This window comes from Branchiostoma floridae, chromosome 5 (genome assembly GCF_000003815.2).
Source record: "Branchiostoma floridae strain S238N-H82 chromosome 5, Bfl_VNyyK, whole genome shotgun sequence".
NCBI classification, from domain to species: Eukaryota; Metazoa; Chordata; class Leptocardii; order Amphioxiformes; family Branchiostomatidae; genus Branchiostoma; species Branchiostoma floridae.
Genome location: NC_049983.1, coordinates 18,051,837 through 18,075,841, shown reverse-complemented (window position 1 = coordinate 18,075,841; position 24,005 = coordinate 18,051,837). Strand labels below are relative to the sequence as shown.

Here is a 24,005-nt window from a genome sequence, read left to right as displayed (position 1 = left end):
CATCAAGCCATCAGAAAGTCAAATGTTTTGTGGCTATCGGAGAAGAAGAAGATAGGAGTTTCGGGAGAAGGCGGGTCGCGGGAAGCAGCTGCAACTAATTAGGGGAAGACCAGAGATGGTCCTACGTATAAAGGTACATGTAAAAAAATTCACCTTGAATTATTATATATGTAACGTTAAGAAACGGTAATGCGATCTTCGATTATTTGTGCCTTCATGTTCAGAATATGTATACAAAGGCAACTGAAGTTTGCAGATGATAATCTTCATTTTGTGTGAGTCCTTGAAAAAGATAATAACATTGGCACAACAATTATTTTTAACTACACTGTACTATATTTTCTTATTTTATCTGTTCCTCTTATACAAAACTTCTGGTGTGAACTTTTTTTTACCTAATTTATGTTTTAGATTCTTTTTTTTTTTTCATCCCTCAAAATTCCTGGTTTATCCCTAATTAGAAAGCCCTCGAATCTTTGTAACTAAATGTGGTGCTAGGTATGCAAATTTTGCTGAGTTTGGGAAAATGGCGGAATTTCTGGAAAGTTTGTTTGCTACTTTTGCTTTCTGCTCCGCATTTTCCAAGTAGTACAGGTAAGCACAAAGATAAAGTAGTGTTTACACTTTCTTCTTACGATAGAAGTAACGTTAGTAGTTAAAGTAACTCGATAGGATGTTGGTGTTGTTGTTGTTGTCACTTATGTCACCTCTTCCCACCAAATTATGCTTTAGCACGTGTTCCTGTTTATCTTATCCTAAACGTACGTTGGAAACGTACGTGTGACCAAGCTGCGCAGAGAAATATGTACTCCTCATTTTTGTTGTAAATCTAGTGATAACCTAAGCTAATGTGATGTGATGGCTTGTGTATGACTCAGCTTGCTGTCAGCCAGGCCAAGGCTGTCAGCGAAAATGACATGTCACAAGCACGCCGTGTCTCACTTTCTCAAAGTTTCTGTTTGATTCGCAACAGGCAGCGTAACACAACTCCAGTGTTTGTATGATGTCTCCGGGATATTTCTATATTTGGTATTTGTTGTAATATGTCCAGAATAACATATAATGGTCTAACATTTCGGTGAAAAGAAGCAGTGTTCAATATTCAAGATCATGTTACAATTCAAAATCACACAGTTACTGTTATTCAAAACAGCCGCCCACACGGATGCATTGTTTACATTATGCTAATAAGGACATGGTGTTTTGATTACTTAGTACTAGCAAGGAGGTTGAAAGAGGTGCTAGTAAGGCCATGTTGATTTGATTATAATATATGGATGACATCCTCTGAGAACTCCAAAACTGCTCAGCGAGCGAATAAAAAAAAGTTGCCTCCAGTATGAAATCAAAGTGGCCAGGAAGGTTGAACATAGGACTAAACACACATAGTATGGTATACCAACAGTTGGGTGTAGGGACCAGTACATTATATGGGTGCAGGACATTTTTTTCTACTTGGACCAATCCGAAAAAAACAGACCTGGAAAAAAATCAGAGGAACAGGTTTCGCCTATTACAAAATGGACACACTGTGTCGGCAGGCATTTGGCTTACCAGGGGCCAAGAAGACAACAAGAGTGAAGTCAAGTAGAGTTTATAGTCAATTGTACCAAGTTTCAAGGTACAGAGACAGTCAGCCTTTATAATTACTTGGAGATGGGAATTTTAAATGCCAGTTGAAGTCAAATAATCCAACAAACAGATTCCTTTGTAGCAAAACTGACCAATTACCATTGTTTTGAGTATTGCCAATTCTCAAGTTTCCACCGACAATCAGGTCCAGGTTCAGATCACTAGAGCAAGGTGGTTTAATGATCATATACCTCCTTGACTAGAGGTATAACCAAGGACGTCATATAATATCCTTGGTATAAGGCAGGCCTCATCTACATATCTCAGGGGTGTCTGGCCTGGGAATGAAACGTCATTCAACACGCTGTACGTGACATTGAGCCTGTCCGTGATAGCATGCAATTGGTTGGTATGCAGAGGTCACCACATCTAGGTCACTACAGGGCCCTTTTTGACAATGATAGAATTGTGCTATGCTGTAATCTATGTATGAGCCAACAGAATCCACACTTTTAATGTACTGTCATCTGTGGACTGAAGAAGCCCATAGCCAGGGGGGGATCGGGGTTCCCCCACATGCTCGAAGGTCCGCTTTTTCAGAGGATCAAGATTTCAAAATTTTCTGGGGGAGCATGCCCCCGGACCCCCTAGGCAGCTCGCGCCTACACCGCTCGATGGTCCCACAAGTACTAAAAAGACACATACACACCACCCCCACCCACCCAAATCCTGGCTACAGGCATGATGAAGGTATCAAAAACTTCCCCAAGCAGACTCCGCCAGACATTAGTTTTATCTCGAAACCGGTGGACTAACTCCAAATAATGTTAAGTACTTAGGACTTACTGAAGTTTAAAAAAAATTCATAAATGCACAATCAATGTATCCAGAGAGCCACACAACATGTCACAAGGTTGTTGCCCATATGCACTGCATATTAGAGCCATTTGAGGTTGTTTGAGGTGTTCAGGCAGACCTGTAAGCAAGTATATACCATAGATTGCAAAAAGCAGCTATCAGAAAAACTACTGACTGATGTCATAGAATGCCAATTTTATAATCCAAGTTCAGAGAAGATGTGGAAGAACAAAACTGAAGAATCTACTCTACATACTTTGTATGTTTAGTCATTTGTTCAGGTTACTGAACGATTAGATTTTAAAATGAATGCACCTTTTTTGGGGGTCAATTTTGTTTTTGTTTTTTCATTTGCATGCGAAAGAAGAAATAGGTTTTCGAATTCGAGGTATTCGAGGTGTTTCTAGGTTTTCAAGGTGTTGCGCTGGGAGTAATTGTGTTACACAGTACTAATAGTATAGTAATACATTGGAAACGTAGTGTCAGTGTCATAAAGTTGCTATGGAGAGGTCACTGTAGAAATAAAGCCACCTGATGACGAACATTGCAAGATTTACATGTCCAGCAAGACTCCTTTACTGGTGTACACATACTTTGCTGAAAACTTGTACTTTAGCAAAGTCACATTGCACTGCTACTAGCTGCTTTGAAAACTTTATGTCCCTTGAGGATGACTCCTTTTAGCCTTATCTTTGCTTTGTTTCCCAGAATGAAAATGCCACAGTCTTGTTTTGCTGACATGATCTTTGTTTCCATTTTGATTCCCAGAAGCTCCATACCAGCCATGGCCATGTCAAGAGGCCATCTTGCTGCAGGGAAGCAGAGACTGAAAGACAAACTGATGACAATTGATGAGCTGAAATCTCGTGTTTTTCAGTATGTAACCAACCTTACTGAACAGGTAATATTGGCAGTTCTACATTGTATTAGCAAATCTTTGTATTATTGTATTTATAAATAAACAGTTAGTATAATACTACTACTATATCCCCCTGAAAGGTCTTTTGTACTTGTCCGGATTTTCATACCAATGGTACATTATCATTTAGTAATTACTTTGAATAGACTAATCAATGAATGTGATTTTTGTTATCTTAGCCCACAGAGGCAGCTCTGCAGTTGCTAGAAGAGACAGACAGGGGGCACTTCTTTGGGAAGTTCTCTTCAGTCAGCGAGGACCTGGAGAAGTGTCTGGACACCCTGTTTCTGCTCTGTGTGTCCCTCAACAACGATGAAGGAGGTAAACAAGATGCACCAATATGTCTTAGAGATCCCAAATGCATGGTGCACTGCCTGAGTGTTTATGAATAATGTATATGAGACCACTGGCCATGTGTAGAAATTGTGTACTATTTTGTGTAGGGTGTAGGGACACAATTTTCATGTGCAACATGTCAACAACAAATGGTAACGACAAGAAAATTGTGAACTTTCTACAACATAGGTGGCGCTTCTAGGGGCAGCCGCGGGTCAGGGCCTCTCTGTCGATTTTTAGGTATTTTAGTAATATTTTAAGTGTTGTCCGAGCTGTAAGGACAAGATCACTACATGTGAATGTCTGCCGGATGTCCAGAGACTCGTCTTAAACAAGTGTGTCATCCCTTGGACTAGAATTCTCGACTTTTTACATCGGCATCAGTGGTTCTTGAAGAACAACAATGGCGTCTTGGTCGCGAACGGTATTTCACTATTCTATGGATTACCTCCGAGGACTAAAGCAGGCACGTTTACCGGTAGGTCCAGGACTCAAAGAACACCTACTCAACCTTGGGCTTTGGAGATTAAGGACCAGAGCAAGAGGGACTAAAGCTGGTAGACATTTCCAACGTAAGCCGACTCTTCCCTATACCGGTAACATATGTAAATACCAAACATCTAAGCCTGAACTCAATCATTCTCGTCCTACCACATGTAAATCAGTTCGGGAATTCCAGTCTGGATTCGAGGAAAGCAATGTGATTACTGCGGGCCAGCTGTCTGGTGTTCAAGCCCCGATCCACGTTCCTGACGTTCCTTGTCTCCAGGTAAACAACAACAGCAGGCCTCCCCGTGTTTTGATTGATGTCATTGCGAAGCAAAGGAGCGAAGTTCCGGTCAACGTGATGCAGCAGCGTAACAAGGACCGACACCCTCCAAGCTTCTTCCTCTGCAACGCACGTTCTCTACTCAACAAGATGGACGAATTTGAAACCGTTGTTTCGGACAGTGGAGCTAACGTCGCGGTCGTCAGTGAAACCTGGGCATCAACCAACCATGCAAGGGAGCTGACAAACATGGATGGATTCACGGCATTCCTGAAATGCCGATCGGACCGACGAGGAGGAGGTGTAGCTGTGTACGTGCGTGACAACATTCCCTCACGAGAACTCCAGGATGTTCAAGTACCTGAAGAACTGGAATGTCTCTGGGTGTGGTTGCGCCCTCACCAACTTCCTCGCTCTGTATCGTCACTCGCAGTTTGTGCCACCTACATACCCCCAGATTCGCCGCACCAGGACCTTCTTGTCGATCATCTTATCAACACGACCGACGCCCTGCGGATCAAGCATCCTGACATCGGGATCGTCATACTTGGGGATTTAAATCGGACCGATACGACTCGCCTTTGCCAAGGTAACTCTCTGCAGCAAGTTGTAGACCGACCAACAAGAGGGAACGCAGTGCTAGATGTGATCATCACCAACATCCATTCTCTGTATGATGTACCACGTGTAGGCGCACCAGTTGGTCTGAGTGATCACAACTCCGTGGTCTGGTCGCCAAAAGTGACCAGTGTGCAGAACAAGTCCCACCGTCGTGTAGTGAGACCTCTCAAAGACTCCGATGTTAGAGCATTCGGAACATGGATCACCCAGCATGACTGGCAGGAAGTCCGTAATGCCACCAACACCGCCACAAAAACAGATCTCTTCTACAAGACCCTGACTGAGCACATCGATAAATTCTTCCCCACAAAAACTGTTAACATTCATTCATCAGATAAGCCATGGATCACGCCAGCCATCAAGGATATGATCCGTAGACGCCAAGAAGCGTTCCACAGTGGGAAGGAAGAGACATGGAAAAGACTCAGAAACAAGGTGATACGAGAGATAAAACGAGCGAAGAAAAGGCACTACGTGGACAAGGTACAGCAGCTTAAGGTAGAAAATCCAGCCACCTGGTATAAGGAACTCAAAACCATGTGCAACATCGTTAAGCCACCATGTGTCATCCACGTGCCCGATGTCGATCCAACCGACCACAAAGCTGCGGCAGACGCTATCAACAAACACCTAGCAAGTATTTCCCAACAGTCTCCCCCGGTGTGTACCAGCCAGCTGCCTTCTTACCTACCTGCACCCTCTCCACCACCGGAGATCCATCCCTGGGACATGTACGAGGAGCTGAGACGTGTTAGAGTCGGCAAGGCTGGAGGCCCGGATGGTATTGCACCGAGACTGATCAGGATGTTTGCATGTGAACTTGCCGAGCCACTTGCTGACATACTTAACATGTCGCTTAAGGAAGGTGTGGTACCTTCTCATTGGAAAGAAGCTGTGGTTTCCCCCATCCCCAAAGAACAACCAGCTGTCATCGACAAACTGCGCCCAATATCCCTCACCGCGATATTCGCGAAGATTTGTGAGGGTTTTGTCGCTAAATGGGTGTTGTCAGACATCTGGAGGAATATAGATCGGCGGCAGTTTGGAGGCATCAAACGTAGTTCCACTACACACTGTCTAGTCAGCCTAACACATTTCCTGTTCCAAGGTGCAGAGAGGAGCAAAAACGTGGGTACCATCGTATTGACGGATTTCACTAAAGTATTTGATACCATCAACCATGAACAAGCCATCCGTAAACTCCTGGACATGGGAACGCGACCTTGCATCATACCATGGATTGTTGATTTCCTGTCAGAAAGACGCCAGCGTGTTAGATATGGGGACTCATTGTCAGACTGGCAAACACTCACTACCGGCGTACCACAAGGTACAAAACTGGGTCCCATAATCTTTCTTTGTATGATCAACGACGCCTGTCTTGCGCTTGACGACCGGTGGAAGTACGTCGATGATCTTTCCCTTGGAGAGAACAGACACATCCTTGAACAGTCTCACCTCCAAGAAGATGTGAACATGCTGAACGAATGGTCCAAGGACACACAGCTTAAACTAAACCCAAAGAAGTGTTTCACTTTCACTGTGTGTTTCCTGAAAACCCCACCCCCGCCTCTGCCGATAACCATTGATGGAAAACTGCTTGAAGCTGTGAAACTTGTGAAAGTTCTGGGACTGTGGCTGCAGTCAGATCTCAAGTGGGAAACGCAAGTAAATGAGATGACAAAAAAGTCAGGAAAACGAATGTTCATGCTCAGAAGACTAAAAACCTTTGGCTTCCCACTACCTGACCTAGTTACTGTATACTGTGGATTCATCCGGCCAGTGCTTGAATACTGCGTACCGGTCTGGCACCATAGTCTCACCAACAAGCAAACAACAGCCATTGAACGAGTGCAGAAGCGGGCATTACGCATTATCCTTGGGCGGGCCTACACAGACTACAACACGGCACTCCATGTCTGTAACCTAGAGACACTTGCTAACAGAAGAGCCAACCTGTGTATCAAGTTTGCGAACAGCATGACAACATCAGAAAGAACTGTTGAGTTAGTACCAGCTCCCAGGAGGCTAACGCACGGACGGTCACTAAGAAACTCTAACAAACTAACGATACCAACCTGCAGAACTGTAAGGTATTCCAATAGCCCAGTACCATCACTGCTGCGTATACTCAATTCCATGAAGTGAAGAACTATACCTAGTCAATACATTGTACCAGATTTTAACGTACGAGATTATTTTATGAGATTGTGCCATACTTGTGAATACCTTTTTAACGTGTAATGTCTGTAATATGTCATGCAAGAACAATGGTGTAGTGCAATACTTTGTTTTGTGAAGAGGGCATAATTCAGCCCCTGGCTGCTACGCCTTTTAACGAATAAACCATTTGATTGATTGATTGATTGATTGATTGAAAATGGCATTGTTCAAATCTCACCCATTATTGATAATTTCTCAGCACAGTACCAGGATTGATTGGTCTCTTTGTAATGGTACCACAAATAAGGCTTGGAGTTAGTGATTTCTGTCGAAATAAGGCATGGAGTTAGCGATTTCTGTCAAAGAAATTTCTTCTTTTTTTTTTTTCAGATGGCTGTGACATCCCCAGTTCAGAACTGTCAAGCAGTGAGTCATCAGAGTTTAACAACAGGGCAGTCAAACAGCCAGGCTTACCTGGGAAGACAGAAACTTCACCTGACACTGGCTCTGAACACACTGGAAGGAAGAAACACAAGACATTTGAGTTAAAGGAAGTATCTCATCAGGATGAATCTGGGTTCTCATCTATTCAGATAGACTCAGAGTCAGACACTGTCCAAGAAGAGACCTGCAAGAAAGATGAGTCTGTCACCAGTTTGAGTTCTTCGTGTCAATCTGGACAATTTTTGTTTGTTCAAACCAATGATGCAAAAGACAGAGAAGAAAGGATCAATCAAGAAGAGCCTCACGCCTTTCAGAGCTCTCCTGATCAACCGGGTAGTATTTCCAAAGATTGCACTGCAATACAACAACAGGGGATGGAAACGCATCTTGAGAGAAAAGAATCAATCATCAAGCTTAAGGTATCATCTGGAAATTGTTGTGATGTAGACAATGAAGGACAGAAAAGCCTTAAAGACGTAAAGCTATGCAACGTGTCAGGAAAAGAGGTAGGGCAGCCAGAAAAAAGACAAGATAATGGCATGGTCTTGCGCAAGGAAGATGGAGCAAATGTCTCTGGAGAGTCTCTTGCAACTTTGCAGAACTGTAGTCAGGGCACTGACTGCAAGTCTTTTGTTAAGGAACAGCAAGAATCTCATCTTGTCTTTGGCTCAGCTTCAGCCGCCAGGATGGAAAAGTGTAGTCCCCGTATGTGGTTTAACGGAGAAGAGGTTCCGCTGCCTAGTGACTCTGAGTCCGAGCTGTCATCATACTCCACGTCTCAGCCAAACAGGAACGTATCACACAGCAGCGAAGACTACTCTAGCAAGGACACAGACCTCTCATCACCTCCGAAGGAACCCCCTTGGTCTGTCATGAAACAAGCTGAAGAAATGGAGGGAAATTATGATTTTGACAATCAGCCACGTGTATGCACTGGCAGGAAAAGAACAGAAGAGGAAGACGTCCATGGTCAAGATTCGCCAGCTGCTCAGAGTCTTGGCCACATTGCTATTAAGAAAGACTTGGAGAAGGCACAGGTGACAGAAACTGCTGAGCTAGGGTGTGCTACCTCTGGTACGAATGAAGGTACAGGCACGGTTTCAGTTGCATCTTCTACTGAGGACTTAGAGGATGTGCTGGCCAGTCAGCACTGTTTGACAGATGCTGTTCTGACTCCAGCTCAGTCCTGCCACACAGACGAAAAGTCTTGTCAATCTGAGTCGTACATTGAAAAAAACAGTTTGTTGCAGCAGGGTAACCAGTCGTTGGTTCCAGTCACTCCAATATGCCATTCCAGTCCTATTCATTCCAACCCACCCTTGCTGGCAAGGGAAACTTTCTCTCCTGGTTATGAAGACCATGCAGAAGTGAAGCCAGCTGACATTGATCCAAAGGGAGAAAAAGAGAACATGCCATCACCAGTGCAGCCCTCTAGCAATACTGATGGAAACTGCATCAGAACAAAATCATCTCCAGACAAAGCAACGAGTGAACAGGACTACTGTGTTTCAGCAGATCATACTCAGGAAAGCAACTCGAGCATTTCACATCCACCCCTGTGCCAGTCAAGTCCTCCTGGACCTCCACCAGAAGGTGCTGAAAGACTGTTCCCAGGTGATGAGAACTGCTCTGAGTCACACCTGCATCAGAAGAGTAAGGAAGAGGAGCCAAACACTTCTGCATCATCCGTAAACACAACAGACACTGCAACTGTCGGCTGTGTTCCATCGCACAACTCTGCTGGATACTCAGTACAAACGAATCCACCTGATCAGCGACCTCTTCCAGCAGCACCTGTATTTTCTACTCATCAGAACAGCAGTGATCAGACCAACATGCACCACTGTCCACAGGTGCAAGGATCTCAGGTACATGGACTACAAGTGCAAGGACCATATATGCAAGGAACACAGATACTAGGAACTCAGGTGCAAGGATCACAGGTGCAAGAACTACAAGTACAAGTACCACAAGTGCAGGGACCACATGTGCAATCACTGGCATTCTCCAATGGTGATTCCTTCGATGTGGTGGTATCAGATATCGACAACCCCTCCCACTTCTGGATCCAGCCTGCAGGCGACCAGCTGAATCTCCTAACAGAACAACTTAGGTGAAATATCCGCTATCTTCTACATCTCCCTCTTTAGCAATATTACTGTTAACTACATTGTAGAATGGCATAAAAGATTATAATATAGGACATATCTTTGCAGGATGTGTCAGTTTATTGGCATGTGCTTGCCTCACATTTTTCTGTGATCAGATGTATCTTGACTGTACATTGCTCTTGCTAGCTTAAAGAACGTAAGGAAAGATTTTTGCCTGTTGCTTTGATCTTGTAGCAACCAGCCTACAATAAAAGAATTTAAACATTTGAAATACTACCATTTCACACTTGACAATACAATGGTCAGGAACGAATTCGTTAATCCATTCTTTCTTCCAGCTTGTTTTACGAGAGGTCCACCCTGCCACCAGGCCTGCCCTACACGCCTGAGGTGGGAATGTTCTGTGCCGCCTGCTTCACACAGGATAACACTTGGTACCGCGGGCTCATCACAGCTGTGCATAATGTGGAGGGGACAGGCATAGCTGAACTGCTGTCACCTTCTGCTTCACATTCATCAGGTGGGCTTGGTTTACACAGTGGTCAAAGACACAAACACTTGCAAATGCAACCACAATTTGCTTGGCGCGACTTCATTTTTAAAGCCAGTTATACATGTACGTAGTGCAGTGCGCAGCATAAAATTTTGCAGTTGGAACACCATTTTCCCCTATCTATGTGCATAAGCTTTGGTATTTATTTTTTGATGTGATAATACACATTGCAGTGATAACATGTAACTGGAAGAAAGGATAAGTAGCTGATTTGAAGAAAGTGATCAGTTAAAGGAAGTGTGGCAACCTGAAATGCTGATGGTGCAACCTAGCTTTTGACTCAGCTGGCCACCTAGGCAACCTGGCTGAGAAAAGTATCTCAAGCACTGGTTTACAGCACAGTTACATGTCCGGTGATTTTCCGTAAGGCCATGTTGATTTGATTATATGGATGACATCCTCCGGGAACTCCAAAACTGATGCAAGCGAGCGAATAAAAAAAAAGTTTGGCAAAAAAAAAAGTTGCCATCAGTATGAAATCAAAGTGCCCAGGAAGGTTTAACATAGGACTAGACACACACACAGTATGGTATACCAACAGTTAGGTGTAGGGACCAGTACGCCATACGGGTGCCAAACATTTTTTTCTTCTTCAAGTTCTTGGACCAATCCGAAAAAACAGACCAGGAAAAAAAAATCGGAGGAACAGGTTTTGCCAATTACAAAATGGACACACTATGTTGGCAGGCATTTGGGGTCTTACTGGGGGCCAAGAAGACAACAAGAAAGAAGTCAAGTAGAGTTTATAGTCAATTGTACCAAGTTTCTACAGTCAAAGGTACAGAGACCGTTAGCCTTTATTACATGGAGATGGGATTTTAAGATGCCAGTGGGAGTCCAATAATCCACCAAACAGATTCCTTTGTAGCAAAATTGACCAATCACCATTGTTTTGAGTATTGCCAATTCTCAAGTGTCCAGGTTGAGGTCCGGACCTGGAAATGATCCTCTGGATCTGAATTTTCTGTAATGGTACCTCCCCCTACCAACAATAGATTTTTTCTTTCGTTCCTTTCACATCTTATTCTTTGACTTTAGATTTATTTTGGCATTCTATGGTATTAGTTATCTGTTTTCTGATACTTTTTTTTCAATCTACGGAATATTTGTGCTCATTATACAGCTGCTTTGCACAATTTATTGTGTGGTCGAAAACTTTTTTTTTTTTTGGAAATGGCCGAAAATTGGTGCGAGCGCGGATATCATCCATATAATCAAATCAACATGGCCTAAGGCAATGACAGTTGTGACATTGACTGCTCTATCATTCTGTGATGAATTACTTTTTCGGAGACCAGGAAGTAGATTTAGTGTAACACATCCACAACTGTCCCAGGAATGTCCTCAGCATGCAGTTGTATGACATACTTATATGTGACAGGCTATAGTTAGTTAAAGTCTACACAAATTCCATAAAGATGTTTTGACATAGTGCATATGGCACGCATAATGTATTTATGATTTGCTGTTTCAATGTACTACATGTATGTACAGGTAAGAACAGGTAAGCGATTTGCAGAGAATCGAACGGGGTGAGACTGTTCACGCAGTGAAGGAAATCGCTCTGGTGCGATTCTCTTCACTTGAATGCGGAGCGCGCACGACGATGGTGAGCCTACACTACCGTGCGAGACTATTCCCCTGGTGATGAAACGCGCACGAGCGCGATTCTCATCACTTGAAGGCGGAGCGCGCACGGCGGTATCAGGACTACTCGGCACCTGGTACAACTCGTCCCCAGTCAAATTTCAGGACAACTCGAGTCGTTATCTAGTTTAGGACATGTCGGCACAACATATACTTATCATTTGTTTAATTTGGGCTCGTAAAACAATTTTAACGACATTGGAGCTCTAGTCGATCTCACGACTATAATTTTCACTTTGCTAGGCAGATATTTTCATCATAGCGTCGGCGAACTAGCGTGCGCTCTGAGCGGAGCCACTGTGACCCTGTCGGCCAGTCCACCCGAGTCGTTTCGCTCTATTCATGACAATCCTAAAAACTACAAGATATTATGAACCATATAACGTTACTAAGCTTCATAGTCTTTGTGAATATGCTCTGTTTCTGCATATTTCAATTACTCGAAGCTAATACCTATACGTATTTTGAGATCGTATAATTTTTGAGTGACGCTTCCGGTCCGGTTCGTGGACATAAAATTCCAATTGCAAAATAAAATGAAAGTGTCCAATGTTCTTTCATGGCTGCATATTATCTATAGATACCCATATTCCTCGCCAAACATTGCCCATATTCCAGTGTAACACAACATGCAGCGGGTTTGCTCACTTACGCTGCGACGTAGTGTTTACAAAACAAGAAAAATGGCGGATTTTCCCACCCAAGCTATACCATCATGCACCAGGCGCGGCAGGAAACTTCGCAGGAAATCGTGTTTTTAATGTGAAATCTTCAGCTGTGGATATGGATATCTCCTGTTAAAAGTTGCCTGACTGTCGCTCCGGCAAAAATGCCATACCAAGAAGGTTATGCTTATATAACCTTTTAGTGGCCATACCAAGGCCGACGTATGAAATTTATAAAGTCGCATGACGTATGAAATTTACTCTAAGTCGCAATTTTATTCATCTAGAAGCTCTAGTTGCTTTATGACTATAACTTAAACTTTTCTTTGCAGGTATTTTATAGCGCCGGCGTCTCCGAGGCATCCCAACGATTGCTGTTACGTTTGAAATTACGTAACCGATTGGTGAACGGGTTCGGTCAGTTTGTTACGGAAACTTTAATTCTAATCTACTGCGTATTTGTATAAATATCTTCCTTAGTGATAGTACATATTAAAGCCAAGTACATCAAAGTCTATCAAAGTACCCAATGCTAAGTACCCTGGAAACATTTTCTAGAAGTTTTCCTGACATATATTTCCCTATAAATTGTTATTGATACATGTAAGTATTGTTTAAGTACATGTAATCTGACCAGCTTCGTTGAATAAGTAGCAACATTTAACAAACGTATGAAATATTTAGATTGTCATTTCGTTTACTTCAATAAACTTAACCAGAACAATCACCCCGGTGAGACGTCCATCCTCTATAATAATGGACATTTCCAATTTTTACCGGCTACTTTCAGTTACTATTTCTAGATAAGTCGATATTCCTTAGTTAGCCATCCGGCTAGCTGTGTAGTACATCGGTAGCTAGGAATTTGGGTCCCATCCGCTGACTGGTCGTCAAGGGATCTCAAAGGTGCAACTCGGCATGAAGACCTACCTGTTCCTGACAGAGCTCTTGGGTCGGAACGTCACCATCGGACGTTCCTGGCGTCGGGCAGTCGACCGACGCAGCCATACTCTCACATTCAACTTTAATTAATTTCTTAAATCTCTGCGCATCTGTTCAAGTTCTGTTGGCTTAACTAACATAACTTCTAGTTCTACTATGTAGTTAGAAACTGAATACACAGGATAGGTATGATGTATTTGTATATATTTCATGTTATGAATTTGCAGTGGTATGTAAGGCAGTTTTGTAGAAGGTTTTAGTAGGAAATAAAAAGAAACAATGTTGGTGTTGCGTGAGCTATTTGTCTCGGTTTTGTTGCCGACTTACGTGATTAGTAACGGTACTACATTCCTGGCGAAGGGTTAAATTCCAACTCAGAAATAAGTAACAGTAATTCAGAGTGAGTCTTACTATACGTTAGCGACAAGTATCGCCGTCAAAAGTGTGTCAGTACCCGTATCCGACGTCTTTCAAAATGGCGGGAGTTCGCGCGACGCCTTGAAGTGAAGATATTCGAACGTTTGATTTGTCTAGTAGGCCGGTGGTATTGGCTCACGATCGCCGTGCGCGCTGCGCCTTCAAGTGATGAGAATCGCGCTCGTGCGCGTTTCATCACCAGGGGAATAGTCTCGCACGGCAGTGTAGGCTCACCATCGCCGTGCGCGCTCCGCATTCAAGTGAAGAGAATCGCACCAGAGCGATTTCCTTCACCGCGTGAACAGTCTCACCCCGTTCGATTCTCTGCAAATCGCTTACCGGAACCTAGCTCGTCTGATGACTGTATCTAATGCACTGTTACTATTCTTTTCTTCATTCTCATGATATTCTTCAGTTTTTATGTACATATTCCATATGTAGGTCTTTGGTGAAGATTTGAGCTGTATATATAGGAAATGTTGCATGGCATTTTACAAATTGGCTACCAACTATCATAACTATCTGAGTGCACTGTCTTTCAATCTCAAGAAATGCAAACACATTTATTACAGGTCCTGCAGTGTTCCAGACACCACAGACAGATGTTGATATCCTGTATGTGGACTATGGAAACCGTGAACGCCTCTCCATGTCTAGAGTTAAGAAACTACATGAGCAGTTTACTTATCTACCCTGCCAAGCTCTCTGCTGTGGACTGGCAAAGGTAATTGATTTTTGTTTCAAGAAAAACTCTGAAAGAAAGAACATATGAAAGGATATCATGAACTAAGCAAGTATTGTACTAGATACTGAATGTTCAACTGAAATTTTTCTTGTGATAATGTAGATTCGTTTTTGCATATTATTCCAATCATTAACATCAGGTATAAGTGCTCTTCCAGGAGAATGGATGAAGGCATTTTCTTTTGTAACTCTGTGCAAATGAGGACACGAGTCCATGCAATGCCACAAATGAAAATATTTGTATTTGTAAATGGGTATTTTGAGCATTGTCTTAGCAAGTACTTAACTCAGTTCTCGGAACTTGCTACAGGTCTTTTCCATTGATCTAAATCCGAGTTATTTTTCTTCCCACTTCATGCCCAAGATGGATGAAAAACATCAATTGTAGAGATATGACAAGCTCCTATGTACTTTACCTTCCATTGTGACTATTTACATGTTACATGTCATTGCCATAAGTATTGATCATGTGGCTCACATGTACATGAAATTTACTGAAAAACTCACGCTATATCCACCAGGTTATGCCAGTTGACGACAGTGGCTCTTGGACATCCCAACAGACCGTATGGTTTGCCAGGCAAGTTCTCGGCAAGAAGCTACAAGCTGTGATTGACCTAGATCGTTCCAGTCATTCCACAGAAGTGGATCTCTACTACTCCATTCCTGGAGGCCAGAATCCTCAAGGTCAGGGGTCAGCCAGGGTTAACATATCTGAGTTGATGGTGTCTGAGAGGATGGCTGTGAAGAGGATGCCTGTGCACAATGCTCCTGAAGGTAGGAACCGGTTGACATGATCTAAAAGAATGAAAAACTGCATGATTACATCTGCATCTTAAGGAATGAAAGATTAAATTACATTATGAATGACCATCAGTAAATGGGAACTATATAGTCAGCTCCACAGCCAATGTCAGTGATGTTGCAGTGATCATAGAAACTTAAACATTAATTTTAGAATGATTTGGAAATGATTGAACAGAGAACAGAGCATGACATGTTTTATTGCACTTTTTCTGATAGTCACATGGAAACAGATTCTTCTGCCTTTCCCCTGTTTTTTATTCACTGTCTCCAAAATGTTTCTATTTTGGCAGATATGTCCAAGGAAGTTGTGCAGAGTGGTAAGTTCATCGACCAGACTCCAGGATCTCCCACAGTGGCTAGACCAGCTCAACAGATGATCCTGAACCACGAGAAGATGCTTCAAGCCCAGGCACAGGCAGATTGGCTCCTCCAGCAGCAGCAGCAGGAACTGCAGCTCAGAAGGCAGAGGAGTTGCCAGACCACGAGCACCAATAATGTCAGAGACAGTAAGAAGCCAGTGCCACAGAAAAAGGATGCAAACAATACTGAAAAGCATGTTGCGCAGAACTCTTCAAAGCTTCCTGAAGGGAATCCAGTACCGTCTGAGGAAAAGCTGAAGAAAAAGGAAAGTTCTGTCAGCAAAGCTACAACTGCAACCCGTGATGCCATGGAGGGTATGTTGGTAAAGGAAATGGGCATGAAGGATGGAAAAATTGCCAAAGCACAAAGCTTGTCAACTGCCCCTCTGCCAAAGGACTGGGAACACGAAAAAGCAGACACTAGCATTGATGAGTATCTGGACAGTCTGGCCACAGTTCCCCAGCAGGCAGAAAATGGTGAGTGTGTCACATCCAGAGACAAGGAGCACTGCTCAGAAGTAGCACCAGACAACTCTGCTAGGCGAAAGAAAGCCGTGAAAACTAACGATGTAGAACATGTGTCGCAAGCAAATAGATGTGAGAGTAGTAGTCCCAAATCAGGAGATATCATCAGCCCCCAGTGGAAAAATCAAATCAAAAACCTAAGTAGAAATGAAAGAAAGCCGAGGAAGAGAAGTGTTATAGGCAAGGGTAGAGGGGTAAAGATATTCTCGTCTTCGGGATCCACAACAAGTGAGGAAGACGATCGTAACTGGTGGCGCAATGACAGTACACAAAAACAGAACTCCCTTCACGAGAATAACATAAAGGGTGCCACTGAACAGAAAGAAGGAAAAGAAAGCAGTGTAAAAGAAGGGTGTTCTGAGGATGCTGATGAAGATGACAGCATCCAAGTGAAAAAGCGGATGGTGAACTTACAGGAGGACGGCTCCTTTCTCCTGATGACATCATACATCGTGGATCCCTCCGAGTTCTATGTACACCCAGTTACACCCGACGCAGCAAAGATCGACCACCTCATGAAAGAGCTAAACAAGTTTTACCAAGAGAAGGGGGACGTGCTGAGAAACATCACGTTCGAGCCATGTGTCAACGACATCTGCTGTGCACGATTCAGTAAGGACAAGACCTGGTATCGTGCCCAGATCTGTACCGTAACGTACAAGAGGACGGAACAAGGTACTGGGCCACCTGGCGAAAAACAGCAGAGAAAGTCTGAAGCAGAAGGTTTGGATTGCTGCCAGGTACAAGTCTTCTACGTGGATTATGGTAACTTCGAGACGCTGCCTGTGTCAGAGGTGCTCCCGCTGATGCCAGAGTTTACAGAGGAGCCTGCTCATGCGGTGAAGTGTAGCCTCTACGGTATCGTGCCCATTGCAGAGCCTGGCGAAGAGAAGATATCGAAGCCTGCCTGGAGTAGGGAAGCTGCGAAGACTTTTGCTGACCTTACTCACTTTGACAAGGCTCTTGTTGGGTATGTGAAGCAGCCCAAGCCCGCAAGGTTGGTTGAAATTGTTATGAATTATTTCATGTCTATTTGTCCAGTACAAAGGCCTATGTTTCCACTGAAAACATGAGTACAATCATCATATGTACCATTGCCTTTTGCTAACAGATATACCTGTATAACATAGTCTTTTGTAATACCATTATGTTACATTAAGTTTGATCATACAAGCATACTTTAACAGGGAGTTTGTTGTGTTCCAAGAAGAGATAGCCAAACTCATTTTGTGGGGATTTGTTGCATTCTTTTCCTTTTCCAGTGAAGTACAGCCACCCCTGCAGCTTGTACTGGTAGACACCACCGGGTCTGTGGACATGTGCATCAATGATGAACTGGTCAGCTCTGGAGTTGCAGAGATGTGTATCCCTGCTGCTCCCCAACCTGCCAAGCCTTCCACAAACAAAAGTAAAAATATAATCAGGATGTTTGCACAACCATGCATCATGCCGGTTGGTTGAACCTGGAAGAGTTTGTCTTGTACAAATTTACATATCATTGATCCCTTGCAACAAAGTCAGGTTTTTAATGTACCCTTGTAATAAGCTTACAGTAGCACCAGTACCTGGCTTTAAAAAACTGGAAGATCCTTCTTATATTATGAAGAGGGTACTAAATCAAGCTCAAAGAGTCAAACTCTTAAGCTAAACACTTTCATTTTCACAATTTGACATATTTCAAGACATTATGGCATTTGCACATTGAAGAAAACAGTGTAGTTTTGTCTAGCAAAGAGATATATGAAATGCTTGGTATTTGAAGCATCCAAAACAATTCATGGTTAAAAAAGGTAAAATAATGTTGCATCATTATAATGAAATAGCTAGGAAAAAAGTACTTTGAATGATATGTGCTGGTTTTCTGCAGGTACTGCATCCATTCCTGAAGACATGAACAGTCTTGATGCCTGGGACCCGCGAGCCAGTGACTACCTGTCAGAAAGGAACAGCTACTTCGTGGATGTGGACAATGCAGAGGTGGCCACTATGGGCTTCAGTAAGTTCCAGCAGTCAAAAGCCTGACAATAACAAATCATGAATTTTTGTCTTCTTATTTTATATAGTTATGTACCATGTGTGTGTAACTTACAGGTATGTATTGGACCATTTTACATGTAGATGTAAAAAAGTAATACTGTGAGTTAGCCTGTGTTAAACAATATCTCTTTCCCATCTCTCACTCTCTAGATTCTAGGAGACTGGTCATATACAGTCCACTAGGAGTGCGACTTGGTGTAGCATATGAGTGTGTTTCTCTCTTGTAAAATTGAGATATGTATGTACTCCTCTGTATTTTTTTCCACAGAGTCTCAGGAAATCCCAGTGTGCAAGTTTTTCCAGCCAGGGTCTACTTGTTGGAAAGGAGACAGCTGTCCATACCAACACCTGCAGGATAGGGAGGTCAAAGGTCAGCCAGATGTAGAGAAACTTGAAAAATGTATATACAAGTACAGTAGTACATACTTTAAGTACTAGTGTTTTCTTTAGGTCAGGCAAGAATGTTTTTACCGCACCATCACCCCCCCACCACCTTAAAAGAAATCCCATCATGGGATGTGTACCTGAACATGATATCAGGTATAGGTACAGGTCTGTAATCTGTGGTCTTAACTGATGATATTTTTTTGTAACAATATAGATTCACGTCTATTCAGTCTAAAATATCAAAAGTGTCCTTCATGCACCTTTAAGAGTATCATTTGTACCATCCAGTCACAGAGAAACGGATGGTGGTGTGTGCCAACCACATGGTGGACCTGCCGCCGGTACACACCCTGGTCGCTGTGGAGGTGACGTCCGTCTTCAACCCTGGCCACTTCTTTGTGCAGTTTACTTACTCAGGAGTTCCACATGATGACCTCCTAGCAATGGGTACTCAGACTACAGTCTGTTCTGTTCTGTTCTGTTCTGTTTTTAGTGCAGTCAAACTTGTACATGATGCAAGCATTGATGGGCAAGAATCCTATCTGTAGTGACCACCTACATTGTATTCACATACATGTTGACCAAAGTTTAATAATGAAGTCCTTTAAATTTGGCAGTTTTGACTGTCTTTTGTTGAAATTTGTAAGATTTTGAATATATCATATCTGTGATTACCGGTTTACATGTAACTGTTAGAAGAAGAAAATTCTGTTTAAGACCAAAAGTGATTGTGCATTTTGATAATCAAAGGGATGTGACAAGATGATAGATTAATACCCCCCAATTTTTATATACTACAATCTATACAAAGTGCACTCAGCAGTTGTACCATGATAACAAGTTTTCAGTAAAGACACTCAATGTCAATGTTGAAATTTCATGTACCTGTTCTGTCTCCAGCTGCAGATGGTATTGATGTTGACAAGCCTAACCCTCTGGATGAGCTCAGTAAGGAGATAAAGTGAGTTCCTGTTCTTGGCAGTTGTCTGTTATTTTTGTTTATACAGTAGAAGCCGCTTAATTACACAGCTTATTTGCCAATGAATTTCCTGCAATTATCCGGATGCTGCAATAATGCGAAGGGATCCAGCTGGACCACACCGGTTTGGGATTTTGGGCTTCCGTGCAGTTAACAGAAGTGTGCGTTAATGCGTTGTGCAAATAACAGTATTTCTACTGTATTGGGAAGCAAAAAAAGACATGTTTATATCAAATGTTAAATAGGGTGCAGAGGAATTTGCTGGGAAGGATTATTGCGAGGGTATCATTGAAAGAAAAAAAAGGGTTAGATTTCAGATTGTTCAGACTTTGTTTTGAAATGTTCTGCATTGTGCAATGTGTGGTGAGAATTGCATGTACAGGAACGAGGCAAATTGAACAATACCATCCATGACAAGGGGACCAAACCCTCTAGTCAATTTGTTATTATAATGTTGCAATAGTAACAATGTTATCAACCATACAGTGACCACTACTCCAAGAAGGTGTACAGTGAGAGAGAGGTGGGCATAGTTTGGGCACCTGGAGAGATCGTCATTGCAAAGTACAGCCAGGACAATCAGTACTACCGTGCAAGGGTTACTGGTGTGGACGCAGAAACCCAGGAAGTGTGGGTGAGTACAGCTGCATTGAAAACAGGATTCTTACAGTACAGTCAAACCTGTATTAGTGGCTACCTTTGCATACCCGCCACCTGGCCATTGCGGTCACCTTTTGTTGGTCCCTTGGATTTTTCCCATTGACCTAAGCATTAAGAAATAGTCTATAGCGGCCAACTGTCCAACGTAGCCACGGCTACATGATTTCCAGTCCTATAGATACAGAAACACATATTGCAACCATAAAGCAGCCGTATGTTACCCTGCGTTTTAAATCATAGTTTGCAAGGATTTAGAGTTCCAGACAAGGTGCCTTGAACGTTAGAGCTAGTCTTTGTCGACGAATTTTCCAACATTGCGCATGGCAATTTTCAGTAGATTTGACTTTGGCAGAGTCAGTTGAATTTTGAGACGATTGAGACAATGTTACATGATGAGATAAATCAGTGGGTACTGAAATAATGTGTAACTTATTGCTCGGTCAATTATGTACATCTGTATGTTTCCTACTGTAGTGTTCCTTTGATTCATAAATACATTTGTACTTGTATTACTTCTATTTTTTGGATGGTGGTTTAGTTTTTCCCATTTTCTGTAGGCTGCTTTGTTTTTGGTAAAAATGTTGGCATTGAATTGATACAGTTAGAAGTGCAGTACAAGTCAATAGGAAAAGCACCATACTTCACCACAGCAGAGAATGACTGTTTGACCATGCCCTTTTCAGGTGTACTATGTTGACTTCGGCAACAAGGAGAGGGTCCGAGAGTCAGACATCCATCCGATAGAACACAGGTTCTGCCAGCTGCCCCACCAGGCCGTGGAGTGCTACCTGGCCAACATAGAACCCCTCCCCACTGACCAGGGCAAGCCCAGGTGGTCCAAAGCAGCCAGGTGGGGATAGATATAGGCTATTCGCACTCAGGTGATGAGAACGTAACCATTGTCTGCCTGCTGGATGGTTATACTTGGAAAATGCCAGGTAAAGTTGGATACAAATGTAATTATGACACTGTTCAAGGTCTGTCCATCTTGCTGATAAGTGTTCGTAGTTGACCAGACCTGCCCCTTGTGTTGATCAATGTTCATTAACAGACTGGCCTGTCCCTGGTGCTAATCAGCATCCATGAATAGACAGACCTGTCCTTGGTGCTGAATGGCGTATGTATAGGATTTCAACTGTATCCTCACATATAATGTCATAAACTTAATTCATTGAAAAACATCTGTGTCTATTTGTTTCAGGGATGCCTTCATTGACCTAACTGGAGATAAAGTCCTCATAGCTCATGTTCTGTCCAGGTGAGTCAACTGTATGATTATCAAAGTGCATAACCAATATTACAATACTTGATATATGGATAAAGTGGACACTTGTCTACATGTACACACAAAGATACATGATATAGCAATGTGATATACATAATGTTCTGAGTTCTTCATTGCACTTGATGTTCTTGAATAAAGGAAGGATGCAATACTAGGAAAATGCTTTGTACAACTGCCACCTTTCTTATGAGAAGTACAGCAGAAATCCTTGCATCGGAAAACAGTTGGTAGAATATAGGATATAGGAGAATTCTTTTTACACAACCAGCAGGTACTTACCTGGCTTACATTTCAATGTCTCTTGGACACCTTTGTCAGAAATCCATGCAGTAACTAATCAGGTTTGAACGTTCCACAGAGGCTGGAATGACACCCTGTATGTGGCCCTGTTCGACACCACCACAGAAACAGACATCAGGATTGACTACACCCTGGTGAAGGCAGGGCTGGCTCGGAAAGTCAACATCTACAACGAGCAGTCCGTACAGGAAAGGATGATGGGACACAGGGAGGGTTTGGCACCCGGTTAGGTTAGCCATTGCTGGTTATGACTGAAAGTTTGTTTGAACCCCTGCAATATTATTTTGTAACAGCTCTTTTTGATACCAAAGGTTTTAAAGTTTTTATGTTTTGTTGGATGGCTTTTATGAGATATTGGCTGACACAAAGGTAGCTTCCTGTGCAATTTTACTTTTCTGTACAGCTCTGGTAGTATACAGCTCTGACAGAATGCTCAGATCATTAGTACTCTATATTGTCAGAAAGCAAAGTACAGAAATCTAGGCACATTCAGCAATAGTTGATGGTCTAGTATGCCATATTGAGCTTGTTAGCATACTAGATTGCTAAAGATGATTTGATTCCATCTAGGTCATCTGATTATGATTTCTGTGAATTGTTTTGATATATAGTTTTGTTTTGATGCATCAATCAGTCAATTTACTTGAAACCAGAGTAAGGTAAGAGGATGATCAGTAACTACATGTCAGTAACTACGTGACAGCACAGGACCAAGAATCATGCCAAGTAAGAAAATTTGAAGAATGAAACTGATCGCAACTGACCATTTCTTGATGAAAAGGATTTATCACATTTCGAAGAAAGAGCAATCGTTCGTTTTCAGTATGCTAGACATACATTGTAATCATTGCTTCTCTATAATTTGTTTATCATGTTTCTGCCAGGCATTCTCAGATTATCAAGAAGTACCTACCTTGTGTACAATAATCCTTTCTGTTACATTTATCAAAGGTTGAAGTTTAGCCTTAAGGCTTCCTTGCAGGATAGGAAGCAGAGGTTGTGGTTTCATTGTGTTGCACACTTATTTCTGTTCTGTCACTTTTTAGCAGGACCATAGGTATAGGATAGATGGATAGCCAGTTTTATCCCTCTTGTTGTTCTTTTTGTTTGTTAAAAGTCCAAAAGTTTGTAGTAGGCACTATTACTAGTATTAGGTGTTATTTTGATTTGTTAATGAGAAATGTCAGGCTTTCAATCATGTCATGAAGCAAATGGAAGAAGAACAATGACTTTGTGTGTGTCCTTTTGTTGCAGGACAGGACTGTTTTGTTTATAACTTGATGAGGAGGCATTTTGATTCTTATGATCCAAGTCTTTAGAGTTTGAACAGGGGGAATTGTATTAATACAGAAATGTGGTAGTTACATTTGTATATTGAAAAGGGGGTGGGGATGAATAGGTGGTTATAAACAAGGATGAATACAATATGCTAGTATGAAGGGTGTTGGTGTTAGCCAGCTCTTTGATATGACAACAAATATCAGTGCTAGTATGTTATGCCGAAGGGCGGTTATACCTGTCTGGTTAATGAAAGCACATAGTCATGCACCCTCCGAGGCCCCTTTATGAAACAGTCTGTATCCAGAAATGTTTCATTTACAACATGTAGACTCAAATATTAAGGTCATCATTAGGAAAAAAAGTATAACATAGCATATAACATTTTCTCTATGTTATCTTTTTGATTGGCGTCATAGTTCTTATCATATTGTACATGTTTTGTTCCCATTACAAAAATACTTAAGTGGCCAATCCAAATATTAAAACCAGTTATATGTTTTGTTAATGATGTCAACTCATTTTTCGTCACTGTGAGAAAAAGCATTCTTTACTCATCACTCATACAGAGTCTTATATTGGAAATATTAAAGTTTATTGTTTCAGAAAATGACAGTACACTGAATA

The 24,005-nt window shown here is 42.3% G+C and overlaps 1 protein-coding gene across 2 annotated transcripts; it reads left to right on the top strand.

Moving 5' to 3' along the window:
• The first annotated feature begins 449 nt into the window (after window positions 1–449).
• Window positions 450–23,993, top strand: LOC118415482. Of its 2 annotated transcripts, none has more exons than XM_035820139.1 (17): window positions 450–594; window positions 3,202–3,331; window positions 3,529–3,670; window positions 7,629–9,795; window positions 10,132–10,313; window positions 14,590–14,741; window positions 15,283–15,538; window positions 15,859–17,449; window positions 17,715–17,860; window positions 18,320–18,448; window positions 18,758–18,859; window positions 19,165–19,323; window positions 19,777–19,837; window positions 20,342–20,489; window positions 21,199–21,365; window positions 21,717–21,773; window positions 22,159–23,993. In XM_035820139.1, exons 2-17 carry the CDS (start codon window positions 3,215–3,217, stop codon window positions 22,328–22,330), a joined length of 5,748 nt encoding a protein of 1,915 aa, XP_035676032.1. In that variant the 5' UTR covers window positions 450–594; window positions 3,202–3,214; the 3' UTR covers window positions 22,331–23,993. The 2 variants fall into 2 exon arrangements, with proteins under 2 accessions (XP_035676032.1, XP_035676031.1); XM_035820138.1 differs by having other exon boundaries at window positions 3,199–3,331.
• The last annotated feature ends 12 nt before the right edge of the window (window positions 23,994–24,005 follow it).

Excerpts from the sequence above, each read along its gene's own strand:
- LOC118415482 (XM_035820139.1), top strand. The coding sequence starts at position 3,215 with ATGGCCATGTCAAGAGGCCATCTTGCTGCAGGGAAGCAGAGACTGAAA. Across the intron at positions 18,860-19,164 it reads GCAGGATAGGGAGGTCAAAG|TCACAGAGAAACGGATGGTG; the intron begins GTCAGCCAGATG and ends TGTACCATCCAG. Across the intron at positions 19,838-20,341 it reads GAGCTCAGTAAGGAGATAAA|TGACCACTACTCCAAGAAGG; the intron begins GTGAGTTCCTGT and ends TCAACCATACAG.